Source organism: Leuciscus leuciscus (assembly GCF_965113295.1).
Source record: "Leuciscus leuciscus genome assembly, chromosome: 11".
In the NCBI taxonomy this organism is placed as follows: domain Eukaryota; kingdom Metazoa; phylum Chordata; class Actinopteri; order Cypriniformes; family Leuciscidae; genus Leuciscus; species Leuciscus leuciscus.
The window spans coordinates 26190604-26215919 of NC_138735.1; the positions used below are offsets into that span (position 1 = coordinate 26190604).

At 37.1% G+C, this 25316-nt stretch overlaps 1 protein-coding gene across 2 annotated transcripts in view; it reads right to left on the bottom strand.

Annotated features, from left to right (window-relative positions):
- mmp16a (matrix metallopeptidase 16a (membrane-inserted)) overlaps window positions 1–25316 on the bottom strand; it is a 64193-nt gene that overhangs the window by 32307 nt on the left and 6570 nt on the right. The window contains exons 2-4 of one of the 2 annotated variants that reach the window (XM_082183669.1): window positions 15649–15797; window positions 14312–14434; window positions 9598–9902 (exon numbers count right to left, since the gene is read on the bottom strand). In XM_082183669.1, the coding sequence (XP_082039795.1) occupies window positions 9598–9902; window positions 14312–14434; window positions 15649–15797 (577 nt within the window). Of the gene's footprint in view, window positions 1–9597; window positions 9903–14311; window positions 14435–14883; window positions 14949–15648; window positions 15798–25316 lie in introns of those variants that run through there. The other variant, XM_082183670.1, reaches the window with a different exon arrangement.

The window sequence follows — 25316 nt, forward strand, 5'->3', positions numbered from 1 at the left end:
GTATCCCATCATGCAAAAGGGAATTGGTAAACTGTTTCTAATCTTTTCTCTTTGCATCTCACCTTCTTTCTAATGTCAGTTTCGCTTGTTGCGAAATGAGCGATGCCTTTTTAAGCCGCATGATGAGCTTCCTACACACAGACACACACACACACACACACAGACACGCGGCTCCAGAGACCTGGGCTCTGATTACAGATGATGGATCCATCCGCTTAATTCCAAACACGAGATGGGAAATGTCGAAGTGGATCATCCCACACCTCTGAATGATTGACAAGCCTTTCTGCCACATTCACTGCCAGGAAATTATTTTAATAACAGCGAACGGCTTGATGAACTTTCAGGGATTCATTAGCCTTCAAAGGATATGACATCACTCAGCGTTTCTCAGGGGAACGGAGAGCAATTCAGTAAAGGCAAGATGTGTGCGAACGTGTGAATGTGTGGATGTTTGTGACATTGAGGCACCGGGCGTCTTTTAAATGAAAAGCTAAACACGCACACAAAGACATCAGTCAGGATACCCTTGGGGCACGTTACACCCTTTTTATATCCCATACGGATTTCCTCTCTGCTGGGGGACAAACGTCCTGTTCAACTAAAGACAGAAAGCACAGGTATTAGAGATCAAAAACTCTTTTTCATTAATCTACCATTTGCTATACTGACTTCCTCTTTATAATCTTAAATCTGTTTCTGCTACAGTACTGACCCACACTTACAGCGTTGTCAACAGGATTTCAGAGAAAACAGTAAATGCCCAAGGCCTAACTGGTCTCTTTGGGAGAAATTCCTTTCCCCTCTTTTAAAGAGAACCATGTTTGATTTTCCCCAACGATTTCTTTCTTCTGAGTGCGCAAAGAGCTTCTGGGTAGTATCTATTATAACATCACGGTCACATGGAGATCATAAACAAAACTTTGTGAAACAGCACTACGCATTTGAGGGAATCAAAAACACACAGCACAAATGGTTTAGTTTGATTTGTGAACAACCGACACTTGAGTGAAACATAGGCTGCATCCGAAATACTTGCCTATTAGTTTTGTACTCAGTGATTCGATGCTAATCACTACTCTGTTGCTTTACACCCTGCTAACACAAGTCATTACACCCTGCTAGCAAACCCTACAAATACACCAGTCTAATGCTCTTCTCTGCTAACCCAATCCATTACGGTTTGCTAGCAAACCCTCACTTAACAATGCTAACGCACCTCACAAACAGACCCTTGCTGATTCGTACTCAATAAACAGACACAGCTAAGAACACCATGCTAACGATCATTACAGTAAAAACAGTAGGCCTTAGCGGTTAGCATCAACACAGCTCATAAAGCACACAGTTGAACTGCAAATCAGAGGAATCCACTCTGAAATGCTAATTCTGGATGACAAACATTTTTAGTCTTCATTTCAACATGAGTTGTGATTAAAAACATGGGATAGTTGAGAACAAGAGGGCTTTTGTTAGAAAGTGGGAGACGAAGAGAACGCTGAGTACTCAGATTCCTAGCGCTCTTTTGTTAGCCGTGGCTGATTCCAGGAGAGATCAGGTTCAGGTTCATTCTTGGGTGTGAAGAAATGAGCCGGTGCCCATGAACAGATGAAGCATTGTGGAAAGAACAGCTGCTCGGCCATCTTTCTCTCTTTTCTCTTCATCTGTCCAAAACCCCCTCTCTTCCTCTTGTTCGGTTCTCACGTCTAGACTAGACCTACGGCCTTTACTTTGGCTCTACCGCTGCTTTTCCTGTTTCAAATTCAGATCTTCATCCTTACTAATATATATGCTGACCTTGAACACAAACCATCTCAAAAACGCAGTACTGTTGTAGAATATTTAGTGCTTGTTCATGGTTAAGGATTTTTAAAACTTCTAACTAGAACTTTAGTCGATTAGTCGCTGCGTGATCAAAATAAAACAGAAAACGCTATATGGCTTAGCATGATTATCAAATCGCAAAGGCTGCGGTTAAATAAATAAATAAATACAGTATATGCATCGGAAAACTAAGGCAGCTGACTCTTGGCAATGACTTTGCAGGCAGCGTTTGCGCACGAAAGTACCTCACGAAACTGATTTCGGACAGACTTCTGAGGCAGCGTAACGGTTTAACGATCTAAATCTAAATAGAGAGAGCTTTGGTGATAACTAAGTGAGTATTTAATTACTACAATAGTCATTTCTAGCTAGAAATTACATCAACAGTGAAAACGCTGGCCAAAAAAGTACATTTACATCCAAACTGATAACAAACAGCACATTTCAGACGCCGTGTTTTTTTAGCTCAACTGTCACGGAATGGAACGCACAGGATTGTGGGATACCAAAAGCATCGAAGGATATATCAATGCTGCCATCAGAAATCGATCAGATGAAGTTATCTCATGAGACATCTTCTTATACACTTGAGCAGCTCATGATCGAGTGTTTTGAGTTTCTCAGAGCGGCTCGATTCATAGTGAAGTTTACTCTACACAAATTCGATTTCTGCATCTGATCTAAGTTTGGGTCGCTTATAATGTGCATTTAGGAACACAACATGTGGCACCTGGCTTCCAGTGTACGAAAATTAAAAAATGTAAAATTAAATTTAACGAAATTTAAAACTTTTAACTGAAAATTATAAATATTAGTTGTGCATTTTTTACAGTTGTGCTGCAAAATAAAAATACTACTCTTATATTATGTTTTAAATACTCATTTTTTATTTTGCAGTGAAATATTACAATAGTTTTTTGTTTAATATTATTTTTTATTTTTTTTTATTTTTTTTTAATAGTTAGTACTTAGTATAGTTCATAAATAATCACATTTTGACCAAATTGTGCAGCACTACAAACATGCACAGCAATCTTTGTTTTAATTTTTTACATTTTTAATTTCTTTAATTTTTTATCAGAAAAAAATTACATTAGATTACATTTTTTTTTTCTCCAAATCGTGGAAATATATTAAAGTTTGCTGCGCAACTCATTAAACTTATTTGTGCTAAGAACCCAACATGAATGTGACCTCAAAACATGCAGCTTGCTAAGTACAGGTGTGCAGTAGTTACAGTACTTTTGTAAGCGATCAGATGTACGAGTTTAAACTATATTAGACTCTAGCCATGTTTTTTTTTTTTGTCCATTTCCGATACAGCTTAATGAGAATCCACATTTATGAGCTCACTTTTACACTAAATTCACTATAAAATTGCTTTATAAGAAGGAAGACAGCATCTAGACAGTACCTTAAAGACTCCTTGACTTTAGCAAGCTAACAAGGCATGAATTAAAACAGGCTGGTACTGAATCCAGAGGAAGTGGCCTTGAGACAGACACTCGCAAGAGTGAGGAGAGATTAAGGACAGTTTTTAAACACTCACAAGCTCAGGTTATCAAAGCCTCACTCACAATACTGTGTGAGACAAATTTTGAATGAGAAGAGAAGGAGAAAGTGAGAGATGGAGAGAGAGAGAGAGAGAGAGGCAGGCTGTGCCGGCGGAAGGTGCTGCTGTTACCCACATGGAATGCTAATGCTCCAGTCGGTGGGTGAGAGCCTATTTTGAGAGCAGGCCTGGTGTGTAGCAGCATGAGTCGCTCTCCTTACACACACAGGATATGGATCACATACAGTACAACGAAGTGTCTGCAGGCCATTCAAATCACATATTGGTTATTCATAAATGCTAATTCTGCCGTATACTGTATTACATTAAGTGTGTACTGTGTACACAGTGTCTTTAGCTGCAATTTCTGGTTTTTTTTGAGTAAACAATGACATCACAGGCTGGTCACATGACAGATGCTGCATTCACAATGTCAGAAATTCCATTGTTACGAGGTTCCAATTGGTAAAAACATTTGTTTTTGCTGAACTATACTAACGCGCCGACTTCTTTGTCATGTTTCTATCGTTTTAAGTATAGTCAATATTGCACTTTATTATTCTTCAGCATTTTTAGAAGTGAATTCATGCAGTGATTACGTTTTGATGTCTTCGAGAACAAAGCCGCGCATACATCTGTTTTGCCGTTGTAAGAGTTGCCATAGAAATGAATAATTTCTGAGTCTGAGGATGCGAACTGCTCAGAGTCTCAGACTTGTCATCCCATAATTACAGTAATTCTGACACAACATGAATGCAGAAATGGTTTCAACAAGACAACATAAAACCGCATTTGCATTTAACTTCTATAATGTGTTGAATCTATCAGGTTTCGATTGGACTGTGAATCTTCTGCAATAACTTGCTGATTTTATTTTTGACTGCCGCCAATCTGTTGATTATGTTGATGCCGTCTATGTTTATCTTATTTGGAAAAAAAAAAAGAAAAGAAAAATATAATATACACAACCATTGACAATTTTGATGGTTGGTAAGATTTTTTTAAAATGTTTTTAACCACTCACCAAAGCTGCATTTATTTGATCAAAAATATATTATGAAATATTATTACAAAGTAAAATAACAGTTTTTTATTTTAATATATTTTAAAATAATTATTTATTCAAAGCTGATTTTTTCAGAATCATTATACAGTCTTCATCTATCTATCTTATGCCATACGTATTTATGCCACTATTACCATACGTATTTATGCCACTGACAGGTCGATTTTGAAAATATGTAACTTTGCACATCTGTAATCACATACACACACCTCTTTCTCTATGTTGATAGCCAACTGCACCATGTGGACATGCAATATAAAAGCAATATATTATATTCCTCTTCCTCTGCGCATTTATTGTATCATCCACACTTATCTGGCCAGTTATTCTCTTCCAACAGAGCTTGCTCTTTGCACAGCTTTCCAGATGTTCAGTTCCTCCCTCCTCTTCCTCCAACATCATCACACTGCTCTAACACGAGCTACGACTCCTGCCTGCTCTTGCATTTGACTAAATGTGTTCATCAGAAATGTAGGTGAAATTCTTGAATTATTTAAGCATGTCTCCTGATTCAGGAAACATTCAGGGCATTCCTCACTCTCGATTGTTTTTCCTGCGCACAGACCCTGTCTCACCCTGATTTGGGTGAGGGAGAGAAAATATCACTCTGGAATTTTAATTTCCTGCATGAATGCAACCACATGAATGTTCCATATTTTCCACTGTAGCCGATGTTATCGCATCAACTTAAGAGTGCGGGAAACTTCAGAATCCGTCGGAATCCGTGTTCGGCTGTGCGGACCCCTCCCCGGGGACATTTTGGTGAAAAACAAAACAAGAGTCTTATCTTTTCAAGAGTATAATGGTGCCTGTATGGGCAGCTGGAAATATTGTAGGTTTTCTTGTTACATACAGGCTGATTTGAATTAGATGTTAGATATAAAACTACCGGTACAGTCTGTAAAAATATGGCACTAATATGAAGGAATTTTCTGTATTGATTTTTCACAGGTATTTTACACTATTTTGAATTATGCACTTCATTTTGATGCGTTTTAGGGTTGACGGGAATGTCCGTACTCTTAATTTTTTATTATTTTTACAGATTCTTTTCTTACAATGTAGATTTCTGCCAAACTTAATGCCATCGACTAAAAAAATACAAAATGTTTTATTTAATTAACGTGTTATGGTATATTAATAAATTCATGTTTTAAATTGAACCATTAACTGCAATATTTTTTTTTACACATTTAAAGAATCAGAAATTATGAAAATTTCAGTTATTGTGAAAAGTGCTATACAAATACAGTCGAATTAAATATATTTTTTCAGGTTTATACATCTAACATTACTAGTGTTGTCTAACAAGAAGATATGCTGTCAACTTAAATTTAACAATATGTTGTCTTTATAATGCCACACTTAACATTTCATTTTTATTATATTAATATTAGAAAGCTATCAATATTTTTACTCACGCAGTGTAAAAGTAGATGCTTTTATATTTTAGGAAGAGGATCCCTTCATTAAATCATATTCCCATCATTATATTTGAGTGTCCCTGGCATTAAAAAGTTTGAAAACTACTGAGCTCGAGTTAAAATATAAGCAATAATAATAGTGACACTTGACTCTTTGAATGGTTGTCAATGGAGAAAGATGCTTTTCTGACCGCATTATGTAGTTGTAGCATCTACTAGCAGACTAATGGGACCATGCTAGCCAATCAAACCTTGGCATACTGATTTGAACCTCCAACCTTTTGGTTACCACCCCAGATCTTCAACCACTGCACCACGACACCAATAAGAGCAGAAGCTACGCAGATTCATCAGTTCACAGTTTTGGTGCTAAACTGGCTGCAGTTGTACAAGTAAACAAATGGTTTTATTGCTCCATTCTGTGCAGTTCATCTTTATCGTCACAGACAATCTCCCTAGAATAAGAACAGGAGATTGTTCCTGCTGTGCGGTCTAACTGCTCTCCTTCACACACACACACACACACACACACACACACACACACACACACACACACACACACACACACACACACACACACACACACACACACACACAAGTTCTACAGCCCAGCCGTAATGTTCCTTGTGTCTGCTTCTGAAACCAAGCAAAGCGATAAAATTGAAAGAGAAGGTACGAATTTGAAAATAGCGACCGCACACGGTTGAAATTCGCATTTTTCTGTGTAGTTTGTCCCCCTAACCCAGACTAAACATCTTGTGAGCTGTGTCCCCTTATTATACTCCCAAAATCCCCATCACTTGCTGCTTTCACACACAGGCTGACCTACTTACAGCCGAACTCTCTGACAAGACAGTGGAGAGGTAGAGAGGATGTCCACAAGCAGAGAGTGGAAGTGTCGGCCCACGTGAGGGAGGATGTGTCGGCCTCTGAGAGCTGTAGTCCCTCACTGCACGTCAACAAAACAAACACAACAATCGTGCCCGGCAACAGGCAGGGGATTGATTTGACAGAGGCGCACTTTGACCATGTGCTTTGTGGGTGTATGCAAGTAGGCCTATTATAAAGATAGATGGCAAAAATGGCAACAATTTGAAATGTGGTGAATGAGAGAGAGAGATACCTAAAGGGTTCCTATAACAGCAGGATGACAAGTGTAGAAAATAGAGAAAATAGAGAGAGGAAGAGCTAGGAATGAGTGCAGGGGAAATGGGGGATGAGAGGGCAGTTAGATTTGGAGGAGAGGATATTGAAGTATGGAGGCTTGTTTCTGCCTCAGGGTAAAAAATGAATAGTAAAATTGTGACTTTATATGTTATAATTACCACTGTATTTCTCGTAATTGTCACTTATATTTCACAAATTATCTTTTAATTAACTTTATATCTCACAATTGCATCACAACAAAATATTTTATATGGTAAAATGTGACTATATCTCACTATCCATCTCACAATGATATTTATATCCCAAAATCTGACTTTATGTCTGCCAGTTGTGACTTTGCTTCTCATAATTTCATCTTTATATCTCACAACTTTATAGATCTTTTGTAGCCTCGCCCCTTTTCAGCGCCGCGCTCATTCTGTTCTCTCTTCCGGTTTGTATTTCCACAGTGTGAAGGTAAGATCTTACGGATTTATGAATGAACCGCCGGTTTAAAAATGTTCCCAGTCTACTTACTGTACATCTGTTATGACATCCACTTCAAACATTACAATGTTCAAGATGACTTTAACTAAACTAACTTTACAATCGGCAAATCCACTTCACCAGCTAATAACTCTTCGACAGCGATGCCATAGAAATATACTGAGCTACCGCAAAAACACAAAATTCTAAAGATGGAAGTATGCTTGATTCTCTAGCGCATAAAGTTTATATCTCACATCTCTAACTTTATATCTGTCAGTTGCGACTTTGTTTCTTTATGGGTCACAATTGTGACTTTTCAACACAACTAAATATTTTAAAATGTGACTTTATATCACAACATTTTATATCTCACATTTAAACAACTCAATATCTCTTAATTGTAACTTTGTTTCGTACAGTAATTGCAACTTTATATCTCATTAGTGTTACAAAGTGACTTTATATCTGACAAAACGTATTTTTTTATGTCACAATATGACTTTATCTCACGATGACCATTTTTAATGTTTAATCTGATGTGGAAATGGACTCTATGTTGACGTGATAAGGAAGGTTAGCTGGTTGTTGTGTTGCAATGCATTGCAGCTGGATGAGCTGTGGCTATAAGTTTGGGTCCAAATGCTTGCTAAGACTTTGGAATTATGTGAAACGAGTTTGGGTCTGTGTTATTAGTTAGAAAAGGTTCAGAACTGGTCATGATATAGCAGCATGTTGTGTGGATACCATTGTTAATATGAATTGAGTTGCCTGCCAAGTTTATTATTGCTCTGTGGCATTGGTATAAAAAAATTCTGGTTGAAAAGTTGATGAGTAATATTGCAGTTTAACACATCTGAGGTAATGGATTCAATTGTCGAATGATTGGCAGCGTTCTGGCTCTGCCCCCACACTATGTATTCTGCACAAATTATATTTTCTGATTCAGAACACTTGATGTCAATCCGTTGCCATGTCTGCATAGTTTAATCACCTTTTATGTTCTTTTTTGCTGTAAAGTCACGCTTTTCAGTTTTGAGGGTTCATTTACAGTGCAGTTAGTTTTTCAACCCCAAAATGTTCATATGAATAGAAGAAATAGTTACTATCCCACACAACAATTAACACCATCAACCCACACAAATGTGTGGTGTATTTTGGTGAACTGAGTCGCTTACTTTGGGCTTTTTTTGTCTTAGTTTTTTTGGTTATTTTTTCTAGTGAGATCTGGCAACACTTGTCAGAGACAATCTGGTCTTGCAGAGACAGACTTTGGCTTAGTGTCCAATCTATTCTGCAGTTTATTCTGGTCAAGAAATGCCCACCTAGACAGGAAGAGACCATTTGACCGGTGTGTACAGAAACCACAGTTTGCTTTAGTTTGTACGAGTTGTTTAGTGGCGGGTAAATCTGAAATCAATGAAACAACAATACTGTAATAGACCAGTGTGGAAAAATAGCAGAACACTTGTGACCCTGGATCACAAAACCAGTCACAAGTAGCACAGGTATATTTGTGGCAATAGCCAACAATACATTGTATGGGTCAAAATTATCGATTTTTCTTTTATGCCAAGATTCCAGATGTTCAAATAGTTGTATGTCGGCCAAATATTGCCCTATGCTAACAAACCATACATCAATGGAAAGCTTTTTTATTCAGCTTTCATGTGATGTATAAATCTCAATTTCAGAAAAATGTTACTGGTTTTGTGGTCACATTTATCCAAAAGTAATAAGTACGGATATTTTCACAGAAAAAAATAAAAAGCAGAATATAAAATTGCTGCAAATCTGCTTTACTTGATACAAAGTTCCTCAAACAACTTTCAAAACTACTTGATTATATAAACTTGTAAAACTCAAATCTACTGATTTCTTGTTCTCAAAATGCTCTCAAAATATCAGTTGCTTTTCATATTAAAGGAATGTAAACTGACTGAATAGATGTACTGTACGTATATTGTAAGATTTTCTAGTGCAGTCCAGAAAAGCAGGGGCAAGACAACAAAGTTATTCGCTTTAATGGAGAGAGAACTGGGATTTATTCTCCAATAAAGCTGGTTTTATACGAGACCAATATAAACAGGTTTACATACCGTCATGGTTAGGGTTCCCTAGTGTCCAGGGCTCATCCGAATCAAAGTGTGTATCTCCTCCGATCCCTGGACCAGGAAAGTAGGCATGTGCAAGGAAACCCCCTTCTCCATCAAAAGGGGAGCTGTCGCCATGGAAACCTGAGGCGAAAATGATAGTAATATCCACATCTTTCTTGTTGCGCTCCAGGTCACTATAGGGAACTGCCTCGAAACGCAGCGGCGTGACGTTCTGCCACACGTCGAACGCCCGGCGAATGGCGTTGTGGGTCTCCTCCGCTCCCACCTTAGGCGTGACGTTTTTTATGCTGGAAAGATTAGATGACAGCAATCAGAAAGTGTGAATTTTACATTCAATGCTCAAATAAATAACTCTGTGTTGCACATAAATATGAAGTATAAAGACACACATACTACCAGATGTTTTGACTAGACCACAGCTTTTCGAGAAAAGGGGGAAAAAGGCGGCCATAGCGGCTTCATCATGCTGTCTGTCAAAGACGATAACGTACATAATACATAAATTTGTTCTTTACACGCTGAATTTGAATCGGAATGATCAGGGAACTGAGTGAAAGGCTTCACACTGCATGCTAAAGAGAATAAACGCCAATCCAATTGAAAAACTTCACCAGGTTAGTGAACATCGTTCAACGTGTTGGTTTTGACGGACATTTTTTATGCACGAACTACACATTCTAACTCTGGCACTCCTGATTTGAATATTTTCAATAATTAAATGATATCTTGACTGATCCTTTTTCATAATTTCAGCAATAAATGAACTGTTAAATGTGTGATCTTGAGATGAGTCCTGTAGACGTCCAATTTGACTCTCATATGCTGATGTAATATAACGGTAGGCCATTTTATAAACTTGACAGGTGATTTTTATCAAATCTATTGCATTGTAAATGTATTGTTTAAAAGATTAAGGCAATTATCAAAGTTTGATCAAATGTTGTTTAAATTTAAATGATTTGTTACACTTAATTAGCCCTTAGCAGATTTTGACTCATACTTAAGTGTAATATTGGGTATGTTGTACTAGTGTCTGTGTATTAGCCAAAACTCTCTATCAACTCAGTAGCAGCTGTTTGCTCAAATGTGCTGAGGAATTTAAACTCTATTAAAGCTGTGCCTCTTAAAATATTTACAAGACATAATATCTCAGGGAAACCTAAGCTCTCTATCTCTATTTCTCTCCCATTCCCTCCAGGTGGTGCAGGATGGGGTTTGATATCATCCTCATACAGTTGTTCTGTCTGTGAGAGCAAACTATTAGATCAACATCTGGCTTCCACTGTTCATGTATTTTTCTTTCTCAGCTGTACTTCCCAGAAATCATAATCCCGTCTTTGAACTTCATGACCCTTCATATATTTCTTTTCCTCTCCAGGCTTAGATTTTCAGCTCAGCTGCCGTGAAGCTTGTTATCTGTACGGAGTGCGAGGTGTCTTACAAAACTTCCAGCAGTGCTTCTCATCTGCTACATACAGAGTTGATTCAGTAGATGTTAAAGAATCGCTGAGAAAAGGTGCATACATTTGCATCAGGTTTGGATGCCAAAAAGCACTTGGTTGATGAACAGTGCCAGTGGAAATCGTTCCCACAATCTAACCACGTTAAATCATAACGCCAGGTAGGGGTTAAGTGTATGTCAGAGGGGCACAATGGTTATAATTCATATATCACCTCTTTTGGGGTTTGAACCTGTAACTGTCTGGCTATTGGCCCAGCTCTTTAACCACTAGACTACACCACCACCAGAAGTCTTTCCACTAGGAAAACTGAACAGCAAGGATACTGTCCTCTATACAACGCAGAGCTGTGTGCCTTTCAGAATCAGTTTGTTTGAAGGCCTTGTTTGAAAGTTTTGACAGTTAAAAAAAAAAAAAAAAAAAATAAAAAAAAAAAAAATATATATATATATATATATATATATATATATATATATATATATATATATATATATATATTTATTAAAAAACATTTAAAAATGACAATTTAGTAAATTCTATAGATTTAGACTTTATAGATCAAAGTAAACACAGTTAATGCCAGGCCAGTGTTTTAACAAAAATGTTAATAATAATAAAAAAATAATAATAATAATAATAAAAAAAAACATTTTAATATTTTTAAATTATATACTGGCTTGATTTGCTTCCACTGAAGAAAAAAAAAACATATACCTGTAATATGTTAATAAAATATTTGTAAAAAATCTAGTCATATTTTGAAAAAGATGCCGGCCTGATATACATCCAATGAAAGTGTGTTATTGCAACCATAAAAAAAAAAAAAAATTACAAGCTATTTTCTCTCATAATCAACATTATGCCACAAAAGCTGTCCACAGAGCTCATACTGAATCCTAAATATCTTAAAGTGTTCGTTTGGTGTTGAAAATATTCTACCCAGCCCAGATGAGCTTCTGCCAAATCGAAAGGCAACAACAGTTTTGTTCATTACACATGCTGTTACTATACAAATTGTGGTATAATACCGTCTAAACCCATGTAAACACAAGGGCTCACACGAAAGAGTCCCCTGGACACTGAATACACAACACTGTGCTTTGTTCTTCCAAGTCTTTTGCTGGCGATACTGAAACCATGTCAGTTATGTGAACGACTGTGTGTGTCAGTGGTTATGAGAACACAGACTGCTTTGAGACCAACTCAATTAGCACACACACACACACACACACACACACACTCGCGAATTCACACACACTCACACAGTGATGTTATTTGTGCTTGTTATAGTATGAGGATGAGGAGAGGGCTCTGTATGTGTGTGTGTGTGTGTGTTCACATGGTATGATCCAGGGTTGGGGGAAGGTGAAGGGTGGTACAGTCTGGATCAAGACAGAGAGCAGGGAGTGCTGAAGGGAACATCTGCCTACCCATCTGCTCAGCCTGGCTACACACACACACACACACACACACACACACACGCACACACAGACACACACAAACACAAACTCCTGCCTAAAGCCACCAAGCTGCATTCCATTACATAATCATAATCTCTCTCTCTCTCTTTCTCAATCTCTCTTCCTCAGTATACCATATTGTTTGATTTACATCATATCAAAGTATTCTGGTACACTGTATGGTCTTTTGTAATTTATTCGTGTCCATCAGTTTACAAAACGCCTTTATATTAACTTGCTGACAGCCAAAGCGGTCCGAAGAGTTTAAAAGCAGAAACATAAAGCTTTTTTGTTTTTTGTTAAAGCACTTACATGAATTATTCAGTAAGAATGTTTGTTATTCGAGCTGTTACGCTGTTACACATCCTTATCAGGTGGGACTACTTTTTTAGGTGGATAAACATCTGTTATGTTCTAGGAGAATTGGTCTGCTTTTCGGGGACTTTTTCTTTCGCGTCCGTCACACAAACCCATCCACGCAATACTCAAATTATTTTAAGGGCAAATGTAATGCAGTTATATTTGAATATAGGTCATACATACATAAGCCGTGGGATTATCAAATTTTTATAGAGCATCATGTAAGAATAATACATCTCACAACGATACTGTACAAATCACAATGTTGTTGATGTCATATAAGAACAATGTAGGGCAAAACATGCAATACATGATTCTGATTCTCATGATGAAAGCTGAATTTTCAGCATCATTCCTCCAGTCTTCAGTGTCACATGATCCTTCAGAAATCATTCTAAAATGCTGATCAAGAAACAATTATCATATTTGAAACCAGTGCTGCTTAATATTTTTTTGGAAACTGTGATACAATTTTTTCAGGACTTTTTGATGAATAGAAAGTTAAAAAGAACAGCATTCATAGTAATCTTACTGACCCCAAACATTTAAATGGTAGTGGGTAACACTTTATTTTACAGTGTCCTTGTTACATATGTTACTTACCATAGTAATAACAGTAAATTATGCACAATTACATGCAACTAACCCTCAACTAAATCCTAATCCTACCCTAACCCTATAGTAAGTACATGTTGTTGATTAATATTACTCAGTAATTAAATGTATAATTACATTGTAACAATGACACCTTTAAATAAAGTTGAACCTGGTAGTGTATATAATGTAGTCTTTAAATAATTTGGCTCGAATGATTTAGTGAAACTTGATCCTTTACAGTCATTCCAATAAAGGTTTGTAAACTCAGAGGGAGTGAGGCCAGCTGGGAGAGGGGAAGAGATGAGTGATTTAGGACGAGTGAAGGCAGTTTGGCAGGCGAACAGTGAGGTGAGGGAGAAGAATCTTGACAGCCTAATTATCTCAGCACTGCTGCTGGCCTGGCAAAAATCATTTTCTTAATCAGTATTAGTGTCGTTTTGTCAGTGAGCACATTTAAACATCCTTAAAACAAGACACATTTATACTTGATAAACAAAATTACATCAAATATTAAGACTTGTTTTCAGAGAATATATTTAGAATTAAGTGTGTTTTTCTTACCCCATTGGCAAATGGATTTAGTTGTTAGATTTAAGCTTAAAAGAAAAGAAAAACTTTCTCTGAAACCAAGTCTTAGGGTCTTATGCAATTTTGATCCTTAAGTAAATTGATCTTGTTTTAAAGATGTTTACTGGAAAACGAGACAAAAATACTGATTAAGAATTTTTTTTCTTTTTTTTTGGTGCAGAAATCTCAGAACAAGAAATGCATTTCATATCACACACACACACACAAAGGAAGTGTGCTTTTGTAGCTCACCTGTATGTGATATGTTTATGTTGCCACTTCTGCCCTGTGAGGGCGTAACGTCTTTTTCGGACGCTAAATTTCGAGGCACCACCGAACTGGTCTGGCACCCCACACCTTGGCTTCCTCATCCAGCTGAGAGAGAGAAAGAAGTAGATTCATTAATAATGCATTGCTTCTCACTCATGACATTCAGCCTGTCTGGGCCTTGATGAATTAGCATTCCAGAATAACGTCTCAAATTCCATGAGGTTTCAAATTTAAAGTTTGTATACATCATGTCAAACTATATTTGTGGTATAATTAACTTACTTTGTATTTTTGCATTTAGTAGCAGTAGGACCACTTGTTTTCAATATCCAATACCAATGTCTAGAGAAGCCAAATATCAGCTAATGAATGCTTTCCACTATCACTAATATATATTTTATGATACTCTAAATCAGCTTCCTCTTATTCTGATCTTGCTAAGAACAACTTCAATAGAGTTCAGAGAGAGAGAGAGAGAGAGAGAGAGAAAGAGAGAGAGACAAGTTTGGTTTTGAATGCATAAAAACAAATCACAAGAGAAGAATCAGCCTCACCTTATGGTGATATCACTATGCCGAAGCAAAAAGGAAGCAAAACAATACATAAGAGTTATGAAATCACCATGATCCTAGCGGCTAGATGTTGTACATCAGTGTTTCCCAACATTTTCAGTCATATAAAGCTCCTCCGTCTTATCACAAAGGCTCAAGTACCTTTTAATAACACTAATCTAGAAAAATGTCTTCTACACCTGGTTGGGAATCACTGCTGTACATCATATTCAGTAAGCAGAAGATACAGATCTATACATTTTATATTATCAATACATTTATCATGTTGTGTTTTAGAGCTTTGAGCAATTTGCGAAGACGTTTCTGAAATTAAATCAGGTATTTCCCATCTTTTCACCCTACTGAAATGATCAAATTAGGCCAGCATAAATTTTCAAGTTGGACCAGACTGGTTTACACTGATCTAGCTGGTGCTATATAATATTCAAATTTAAATGTATGCATCTGGTAGATGTTTTTAACCCAGAGAGACTTTGCATTCATTGTATTAGTTCATACATTGAACCCATGACCTGTATTGCTAGCGCCACTGCTGGTAAAAACACCTCATGATTGGTAACCAAACTGGCATCCATCTTGGTCTTTTCAACAGGGTCAATCACCTTAAGGGCACTTATGGGCATTTTGTTGTGCAATGTGCACAGTCAGCAATGTTAAAGAGTCTCTGAGAAGAACAACATCATCTTAAACTTCTGACCCAGAATCAGTCAATATGGGAGCTATAGTGAGAGTGTAACTGCTACTCACTTAATGGTGTTCTTATCCAGTTCACCGGTGACATTAAGGCCGTAGAGACGCTGCATGGCAGCGATAGCAGACTGCATGGTCTGATCTGACCGCAGGACGGACATTCTGGGGTCTGTGGGAGGGAGGTAGCCATACCTCTGCAGCCAAGCCTTAAAGAGAGAGAGAGAGAGAGAGAGAGAGAGACTTTAGTTCGATCATTACACATTACTTCCATAAAGATTTCACAACAAAATTCCATAATCGACCAATCAGAATCGCGTATAATAAGAATGTGTAATAAATTACTATTTACATTTGTACACAACAACATTGTAGTACATATAATATAATATAAGTGTATGTATAATTTAATATAACTGAATTATAATTTTTTCTTAGCATAGCTAAAATAACTCATTCTGACAGTTTCTTATGAAATTGAGTGAAAAACAAATTATATATGCAGTTAAAAGTCTACACATAATCCAGATATAATTATATTATTTTAGCATAGCTGAACTAACTCATGCTGAAAGAGTTTTCTGTAGAAACATGGCGGCTGCTACCGTTACTGCCATTAGCAGATTAAAAAGAACGTTGAGTTTGTTTTGAAGTGGTTTTCTCATTAATGCCAGAGAGAAGCAGTAGGAAGTGCTTACACGGATCCTCTGCTGACCCATCTGCTGCCTTCAGCCAACAGCCAAATTCATCACAACTCTACAACCCTCATCATGACACTGTGTGTGTGTGTGTGTGTGTGTGTGTGTGGTCCCCACAAAGATAGTGATACAAGTCACTTTTGACCTTGGTCCCCATGAGGAAAACAGCTTAGAAATCATACTAAATTATGATTTTTGAAAATGTAAAAATGCAGAAAGTGTTCTGTGAGGTAGGGTTAGGGTTAGAGGACAGAATATTTCATTTTGTACAGTATAAAAAACATTACGTCTATGGAAAGTCCCCATAAAACATGGAAACCCAACGTCACGTGTGTGTGTGTGTGTGTGTGTGTGTGTGTGTGTGTGTGTGTGTGTGTGTGTGTGTGTGTGTGTGTGTGTGTGTGTGTGTGTGTGTGTGTGTGTGTGTGTGTGTGTGTGTGAATCATCACCTCAGTAGTTCTGCTCAGATCTCTCCTCTGGCTATAAGAACAACCCTGTCCTAATGTGCCCTTTACTAAAGTCCATGTGGCTGTGTTAAAGAGAAGTGAATCACCTCTGCTCTGTACATTAAGGTCATCTGGCTCTTAAAAAGGTATTGTGGTGTGAGTCTAACAAAAACTCTCAAGAAAGTCATTTTTCACCCCAAAACCACACGAAAAAATGAAAATAAAGCTAAACGCTGCAATTATTCTGATCCAAGCGCATGTGGAGAACATGCCAAAATGATCATAGATCCTGTAGTTGTTTTGGTGTCAAATTTCAACTGCTGAATTTTGATTGGCTGTTGATGGTCGTTTTATTGGTTAGTAGAATAGATAATGTTAGGATATAAAATAATTGACAACTTCCTTGAGCAAGTGGTGTTATGGTGTTTTTAGTTGTTTCATCCCCTATGAGCAGAATTCGACATAATAAAAAATAAATATAAAAAAAAATTTCATAAAACTTTGCATTAAGAAAAACAGTTAAATGAGTCATTGTAGCCCATGTGCAAAGATATAACTGGCTTATATTTAATCATATCTTAAACTGAGCAAACTGAGTTCCTGTACCTTCTGTGCTTTTAATTATATTTTCATAAAGAAAATGAAGCAGATTTTTCCATTGTGGATCATTTTCAGTAATGAGAATTATATTTATTTTGCCTTACTGTAATGAGGATGATATTTATGCAAAATATGGCAAGTATAATTTTCATATGCTTTTAATTTTGGGGTGAAATAAGATCAGATCTAGACATTTCTATGTGAGATTCAGCATTGTAGTTGTTTTTTAAAGGTACTGGAGCCGGCAAACTTAATTTTATGACATACTAAACTAAAACGCATTACACAATTTACCCAAGTATGACGTTCCTGGATCAACATAGTTTATTTGTAATAACTTTCCTATCAAACAATCATAAGGCAACCAATCCTATAAAATCAATGGGAATGATAGCTCTAAAAATAAGGTTTGATAGGTTGAAACGAATGTTGTTTGTGGTCAACAAGGAAATTGATACAGGAACACAATCTACTTTGGTAAATCATGTTAAGGAGTTTAATGCACAAGTATGTACTTATACTTTAAAGCAAATGGGCCAGTTGCATAAACTTAGCCTCTATTTTAAGACTGTGTTGTAATAACTAGTTTGACCAACTAGCAGTTATACAAGAGGTAATCACTCATACTTTTCAGATTTAGATTATTAGTCCAAACTACCTTTTTCTGTAACTGACTTCGAAAAGTTAGGCCCAATCTTGAAGAAAATTAGGTTACTAACTTTTAAGACTTCAACACAACGCCACACAACCTTTTTATGTTATTTACCAGGAATGTTGAGAATTCATCAAGCCCAAGTAAGAATAAAGAACAACTTCAGGTTGTTCTGTGTACCTGGCAGAAAGCTTAAAACAGTATATAACAGTCACATGAATATATCTCCATTACACACTTAGTAATCAAAGGACTTGATTCACTTAAGTTGTTTTATGTGTTATGCATCACAAGGGTAATTAGCTGAGGTGTGTTATGCTGCGTTCACGCAATGGCGTGATTACTATAGTCTCGAGATGATAACACGTGACGTTCTATTTGAAGCTGTTCACTGGGAATTATGCATTTTTTATGGCATCACTCTCAATGCCTAAAGGAACCTGTAGCGGTCAGGTGACTGCAGAACCACACATCACAGGAGTCTGAGGACAGCAGTATCAGACCGGAAGTTACGGTGGTGCTGACGATCGCGTATCCCGTCCCAACCACTAACCCTACCCTTCACTATGGCTGCATCCGAAATCGCATACTTTCCTACTATATAGTAGGCAAAACACAGTATGTGACAAAAGAAGTATGTCTAAATTCACAGTACTCATAAAAGAGTAGGCAAAAAGCACCCGGATGACCTACTACTTCTGGTGAGGTTCTGAAGTGTGCATTCGATGGACACTTTACATTCCCATGAGGCCACAGGACAGGATTTATTAATGACAGTGAAGTGACACAACAGACACTGGTAGGTCACATGATAATGACAACATAGTTCATCCAGATTACATTCATACTACACACATTCATACTATATAAAACATACTTTTTAGTGGTCGTGAAGTGATAAGGTAATTTTGGTACTTCAACTTATTTATTTCAAGTTAGCTGCCAAGACAACATTTTTAATTTCATTAAAGTTTGAAGTTCGTTATCTAATATTTATATCAGTTTTATTTTAATTACCGAAAACTATTTTTCAATAGTTGATCAACATCATCAACATGATCACCTTAGTAAATGTGTCCAGAGTTTCAGAAAAGAGACATCTCAACAGTGTCTCAAACTGTGCTCGGATTCACCAAGATACGAAGTCTGCAATCACAACTATTTCAATATAAACTAAAAAAATTCTTATCAAATTATATCAAACTCCAACATTCCAAGTTTAATCTTACTGTACTGACAGCAGTCTCATTTGTTTCTGTTTTTATTTTATTTTCTCTACAAACAAGTTTTAGTAGAAACATCTGACAATGGCGATACTGGAGTGGAGAATTCCATTAGATCTATTATATGAGGTATGAAAGAGCAACATCTGAGCATTTAAATTGTCCTCTAGATATGATTTAGGGGTCAAATATGTACAGTATAACACACAGAGACCTGCCAACTTGACCAATACATTCAGAATTTCCTCACAGAATTCCCTCTGCCTACTGGTTGACCTTCACCCCTGGCCAATGGCATGTCTGGCCAGGAAAGTGTAACACTCTGCTAATATATCCTGTATTTGCATTCACTCACAGCATCCTGTTAGCTCAACAGCGATCTGTTATCGTCAGAGGTTTTTTACCCCCGCACAAGAATCATGCTTTTACCTGGCACAGGCATTTGGCACTGAAAGTCTGACTTCATGAATAAAAATCATTACCTAATTTGATGTTGGAACAGGATCCAAGTGGATCTATGCGAGTGCAGGTTCACAAACACATAAGTGATGAGGTGTTGCATAATGCACAGACCTGAAGTGAGTGAGGAAACAAAACCAGAGCGGCGAACGTGTCACGTTTTTCGTGAGCGGCGTTGTGCAGAGGTGCCATTATTTGATTGCACAACGCAACACAGCTATTGCTGCCCAGCGTCTACGCCCAACGCTTCACATTTTCAGGCTTTGTTTCAAAACCTCAATAAAACCCCAAAGGTTGCAAAAGACCTCAAATCCTGGCAAAAACCACGAGTATAAATAAACACAGTGAACCTCAACTTAATCAGTGGGAGGTATGGTGCATTATTGCGTTAAATATTGGCAAGGTTTTAGAAAGGCTGTATTATTTTTTAAAAGTGAAGTGTGCCATTTCTGGCACCAAACAGAACTGCAATCTGTTTGTTTGAAAGGCATGACTGGTTTAGGCAAAACGACATTGGCTTAACCAGTGTTGTGGGATTATTTGTTTGTCCAAATCAATGGAAACTTGTTTGAAATCATTACTTTTGCAATGCTGTTGCCAGTAGTGGAGCATAAATCACAAACTCCATCTTTAAACAATGGGTAAACAGCTAATTTGGGTTGACTTTATGTACCTGACACATTTGGTCTAAACTGTAAACTGGTCACAGACACATTTAGAAAAAATAGTGTAAAATTAATAATAATAATAATAATTAATAAAATAAATTAATAATAAAAAAAATGTTTTAAAGGGCAGGGGTCTACAAACTGGTCACAGACAAGTTTAGAAAAAATAGTGTAAAATTAATAATAATAATAATAATTAATAACATAAATTAATAATTAAAAAAGTTTTAAAGGGCAGGGGTTTCCAAACTGTTCACAGGCAAGTTTAGAAAAAATAGTGTACAATTAATAATGGTAATAATAGTAATAATAATTAATACAAAATAAATTAATTAAAAAACAAGTGTTAAAGGGCAGGGGTTTACAAACTGGTCACAGATTAGTTTAGAAATAATAGTGTAAAATTAATAATAGTAATTAATAAAATAAATAAATAATAATAAAAAAAGTTTTGAGGCTGTATTTAATTTATTTATCGATATCGAAATCATGTGATCAATCATAATCATTTAATTACATTAAGAGTCATCAGTATTTCATTTGTCCTAAAATGTACTACACCGCTCTCCTGCCCGAATAGGAGATTTATAGAATGGTAGCTGGCATTCAAACATTCACATACTGTGCACTTGCTTTGTCACACCACATATAATTAGCGAGGGGAAAAAAACGAAACACAGGACGAGCGAAAGAAAAGAGAAGGATAATTCAAGATGTTTGTTTGGCTCTTTGGGTTCAGCCTTCACTGGTGTGTTAACTCGTTTACTCGTTCAGTTTTCCTGTGATATATGCCCTCTTTTACCTGCTCATGATAGACAGCTGAACTCCACACAGCAGGTCAATGTTTTTCTTACACTTCTCTGTCAATCACTCCATATCAGAGCAGAAACACATTTAACACAGTAAAGACAGATTAATTCAAAGATATATATTATATACTATGGATTATTCTGTGATGTGGTAAAGTGTATGACTTGTACATTTGGCCATATTTATTCTAAGTTACTGTGTCTTTAAGAGAAGGGAAGAGGTTTTCTGAGGACTTTTTACCCCCGGGGACCTCTAGAGGGAGAGAGGTGGTTTTGGATTTTGGAACGCTTAAGATGTTTGGTGCAGCTTCAAGAAGATTTGGGCCATTAAAAACCACAACCAGGACACAAAATACATAGGCTCTTTGGATGTGGACTGTGTCGCAAATTAACAAAAAGCTTTTGGGCATACATGTCGCCTATACAGTATTTTGGTGAGATTGACTTTTTTTTATTTGACAGATGCTGTTGTCAAAAGCACCTTACTATACACTTTTTTTTTTTTAACAAAAAGACACATTTGCAGTTCAATCCAATCCTACAAACTTTCAGTTATTAGCCCAGATATTCAACGTTTTACCATTAAAGGCAGGGTATGTGATTTGTTCCAGAAAACATTCTTTGTAATGCTGGTTGAAAGTCTCTTCACATCCTGATAGCAATCACTAAGTTAAGTGGTCTAAATGTATTTATATGTATATGTAAGGGATAATGTAGAGCGAGGCGGTTGTTATAGCGAATACAACCCCGACAGGCTGATCAGGACCCCGACGCAAAGCTGTATTCGCTACAACAACCGCCTCGCGCTACATTATCCCGCTTATTACATGGCTACCTACCAAATAAATCAATAATTTGACCAAAAATATTGATTTAAAAAGGAGTTTATTGATTTAAAAACGATTGCATTGCTTCCGCTAAAGAAAATAGTCCGTTCCGTCTCTACGGTCAGAATCCTGCGTCCATAGCAACGCTCTGTTTTTCATGGCAACGGTGTGTTATACTTAACAGCGGTTCTGTTATCAAGAAATAACAGACCCCATTCTACATTAGAATTCAACCAAGCCATGTAATAAATATATATATCGTCTGTGGAAGGTGTAGGACCATAAAATGTTCATCCAATCATTGAATTTGGTCCAGAGCTCTTTAAGTTGTTTATGTTCATTATTATTGTAATATTATGTGCTTTGTGACATGAGGTAGTTTAACGCCGTCTCTCGTGATGCTTTTGTTTGCTCCTTGCTGAGCGCGTTCATGTGTTTTGAAGGAGGCGTGGCTTTGGAGACGCTCTGAAGGGAGGGTGGGATCGTATGCTTTCAAAGCTAGCTCACTGTTGCTAGCCCAGTGTTGTGCCTGAACGCGTTCATTGAACGATAGTTCATGAACTCGTTCATATTTTGGGCGAACGTGAACTGAACGTACTCTATTACTGCCTGATGAACGTTACTGTGAACTCGTTCATTCTGGTGTCTGTGAACGGCACGCTCTCTCAGTTTAACTTCGTTCAAAAGGGTGCAAGATTTCTATAGAAATGTATTTGTCCCGTTCGGAACCTCCGTTGTCCCGTTTATTGACGCTGATCTAACCACTGATGTATGACTGAATCTGATACAACAGCGGCACTTGATCACGACACCGGTCATCATCCAATCACAGTCCACACTCACGCGCATCAGACCATACGAATAACAAACTCTAAATTGAGAATTAATTATTATTTTGGGACAAATCATTGTTTGATTTGCGCACAGAATCCTCCGCTGTCTGGTCGCTTCTATCCGGACTCGCGCTAACGGCAAATCCCTTTCACTGTCCGACTGGGTTTTGATTTCGGCAAATCAGTTTTAACGAATTCAAACAACGTGATTATTGTGAGTCCACCAACATACATCCAGCCACGCAAGAAAGCATGAAATCGTCCTGAGGGAATTATATACTGATGTGATTTGCTGCCCAAGAAACATTTCTGATTATTATTAATGTAAAAAAATTTTTTTTTAAAAATTACAATTAAAATTTCAGGATTCTTTGATGAATAAAAGGTTCAAAGTAAATTTATCCGAAATAAAAAAAAACGTAACATTATAAATGTTCTTGCTGAATAAAAGTAGGCTATTCATTTCTTTAATTTCTTTAAAAGTAGTGTATAATTACAAAAGCTTTCTATTTCAGATAAATGCTATTATTTTGAACTATGGTTTGTGTGTAATATGACTTTAATCAAAACAAATGTGTTGTCTGAAAACCTTTTAAACACATACGAATCTGAAATGACCCTAGCCTATAGCCTACAAATATTTTGAGTGTCCCTCATTTTCCTGTAAAGAACCATGCACGATTGTTTAGTTGGCAACCCTACCCTCAATGCTATGTAAACCCTGGTTGGATAAGGATTTTAAAATTGGATATGAAGATGAAATCTGACGCATAGTTTCAGTGTTAAAACTGATAACATAATTGCTGTCTGTGGTTTTATATGGGCTGTGGCAATAATTTTGAAAAATAACAGCTCGCAGCAACATATGGAAAAAAGAACTGAACTAGTTCATTTTTTGGAACTGTGAACTTTAGTTAAAAATTTTGAAGTTTGAACTATGAACTGAACTAGTTCATTTTAAAATTTGTGAACTGAACTTTGAACTAGTTCATGTAGAAAGTGAACTTTCCCAACACTGTGCTAGCCTCTCCGAAAATTGCCTATCCTACCTTTAAATCTCCCAACCCATTCATTCCCGGTTTGTTAGATTTGCTGGAAACTGTTCCTTTTCAGTTTATTTTAAATGCATTTTCATTTTTGTAACCAATCAGTGCTCAACTCATTCTGTGTTTGGAATAGCAAGCTGGTCAATGAGAAAGACATCCTTAACATTTCCATTCATCTCAATGACAGTTACTTGGCTATTGCAGGACTTTCTGGAAGTATATGAGCTGCTTGCTGTCATCTTTGCTCATAGGCACTTTTTTGTGGAAACTTTTTTGAGCCAATCACCTGATCCATAAATGGCATGTGACCATTAATCAGGATAATAATTGTGATTGTGCAATTTTTTTTTACTACTTTATTGTTGAAGTCCAAAAAGCTCAACCAAAATCACACATGACATGATTCAGGCCGGAGCAGACCTGATGCCGTACTCTGATCGCTGAACCACACCAATGAACTTTCAGAGCTGATGCGTTTCATGGATCACTAGCTAATAATCCAAACGAGGCCTAATTAGCCTCATTGAAACATCAAAGCTGAACCCTAAATGCCGTTCTAATGCTTCATTAGCAACGAGAAACCCTCAGAGAGAGGATGGGACCATGGCAACATGTACAGATGTAATATAGATAACAGATAAATAAGTGACTGTTGTTTGGATAGTCAAAAAACTTCTGATTCTATCCTGTGAAATCCTTTGTTCATCTTTAGAGGTGAAATGTCAATTTTTTTAGTGTAAGTGTAAAGGTTTGGCTCTGTGGTGCTTTCAAAAAATTGTTTGTTTGAGCATCCCGACCAGCCCGGCAACAGCAACATTGGCTCAACCAATGGGGTGAGTTTGGGACGGGACATTGACCAATGGCAGATGAGGGGAGTGTTTGAGGAAACCTGAGTGAAAACAGTCACTATTTTAGCAATTCCTAATCAAGTTGCTCAGAACTTTTCCAGATAATTCAACTAGATCATTATGGGCATTTGGAAGGCTTTGCAAGGCTAATTCATTTTATTGTGTGATATAACCTCCAATCCCAGCATGCAATTTGAGTCGTCATGACTGTTTTGCTGCCTCCATACATACATACGTGTTATATATGTGTGTTTCAAAGCACATACAATGGTGCTTAACTGATGTGTGTTTTAGCTGAGCTGTGACACCAGACACAACGGATCTCTTGCGTCACTAGTCTTGTGCTTAAATGAGTGTAAGTGTGTGTGTGTAAGGGCTATCGCTCTCTGGTATCCGTTTTCACACGCACTAAATTATTAATCCGGACACATACCAAACCGTCATATCGCACAAGGGATCTCCATGGCTACCCCCTCCGTCTCATGCCCTCCATCAACCGCTGCCGACTGTTTTGGCCAAATGTCAGAGAATGTCACAGTTCTATAACGGGTCTAGCATGCTTTTAACCTCTCGACCCAGTTCCAAACAAAACATTTTCATTCATTCGCAGTTCATTCCC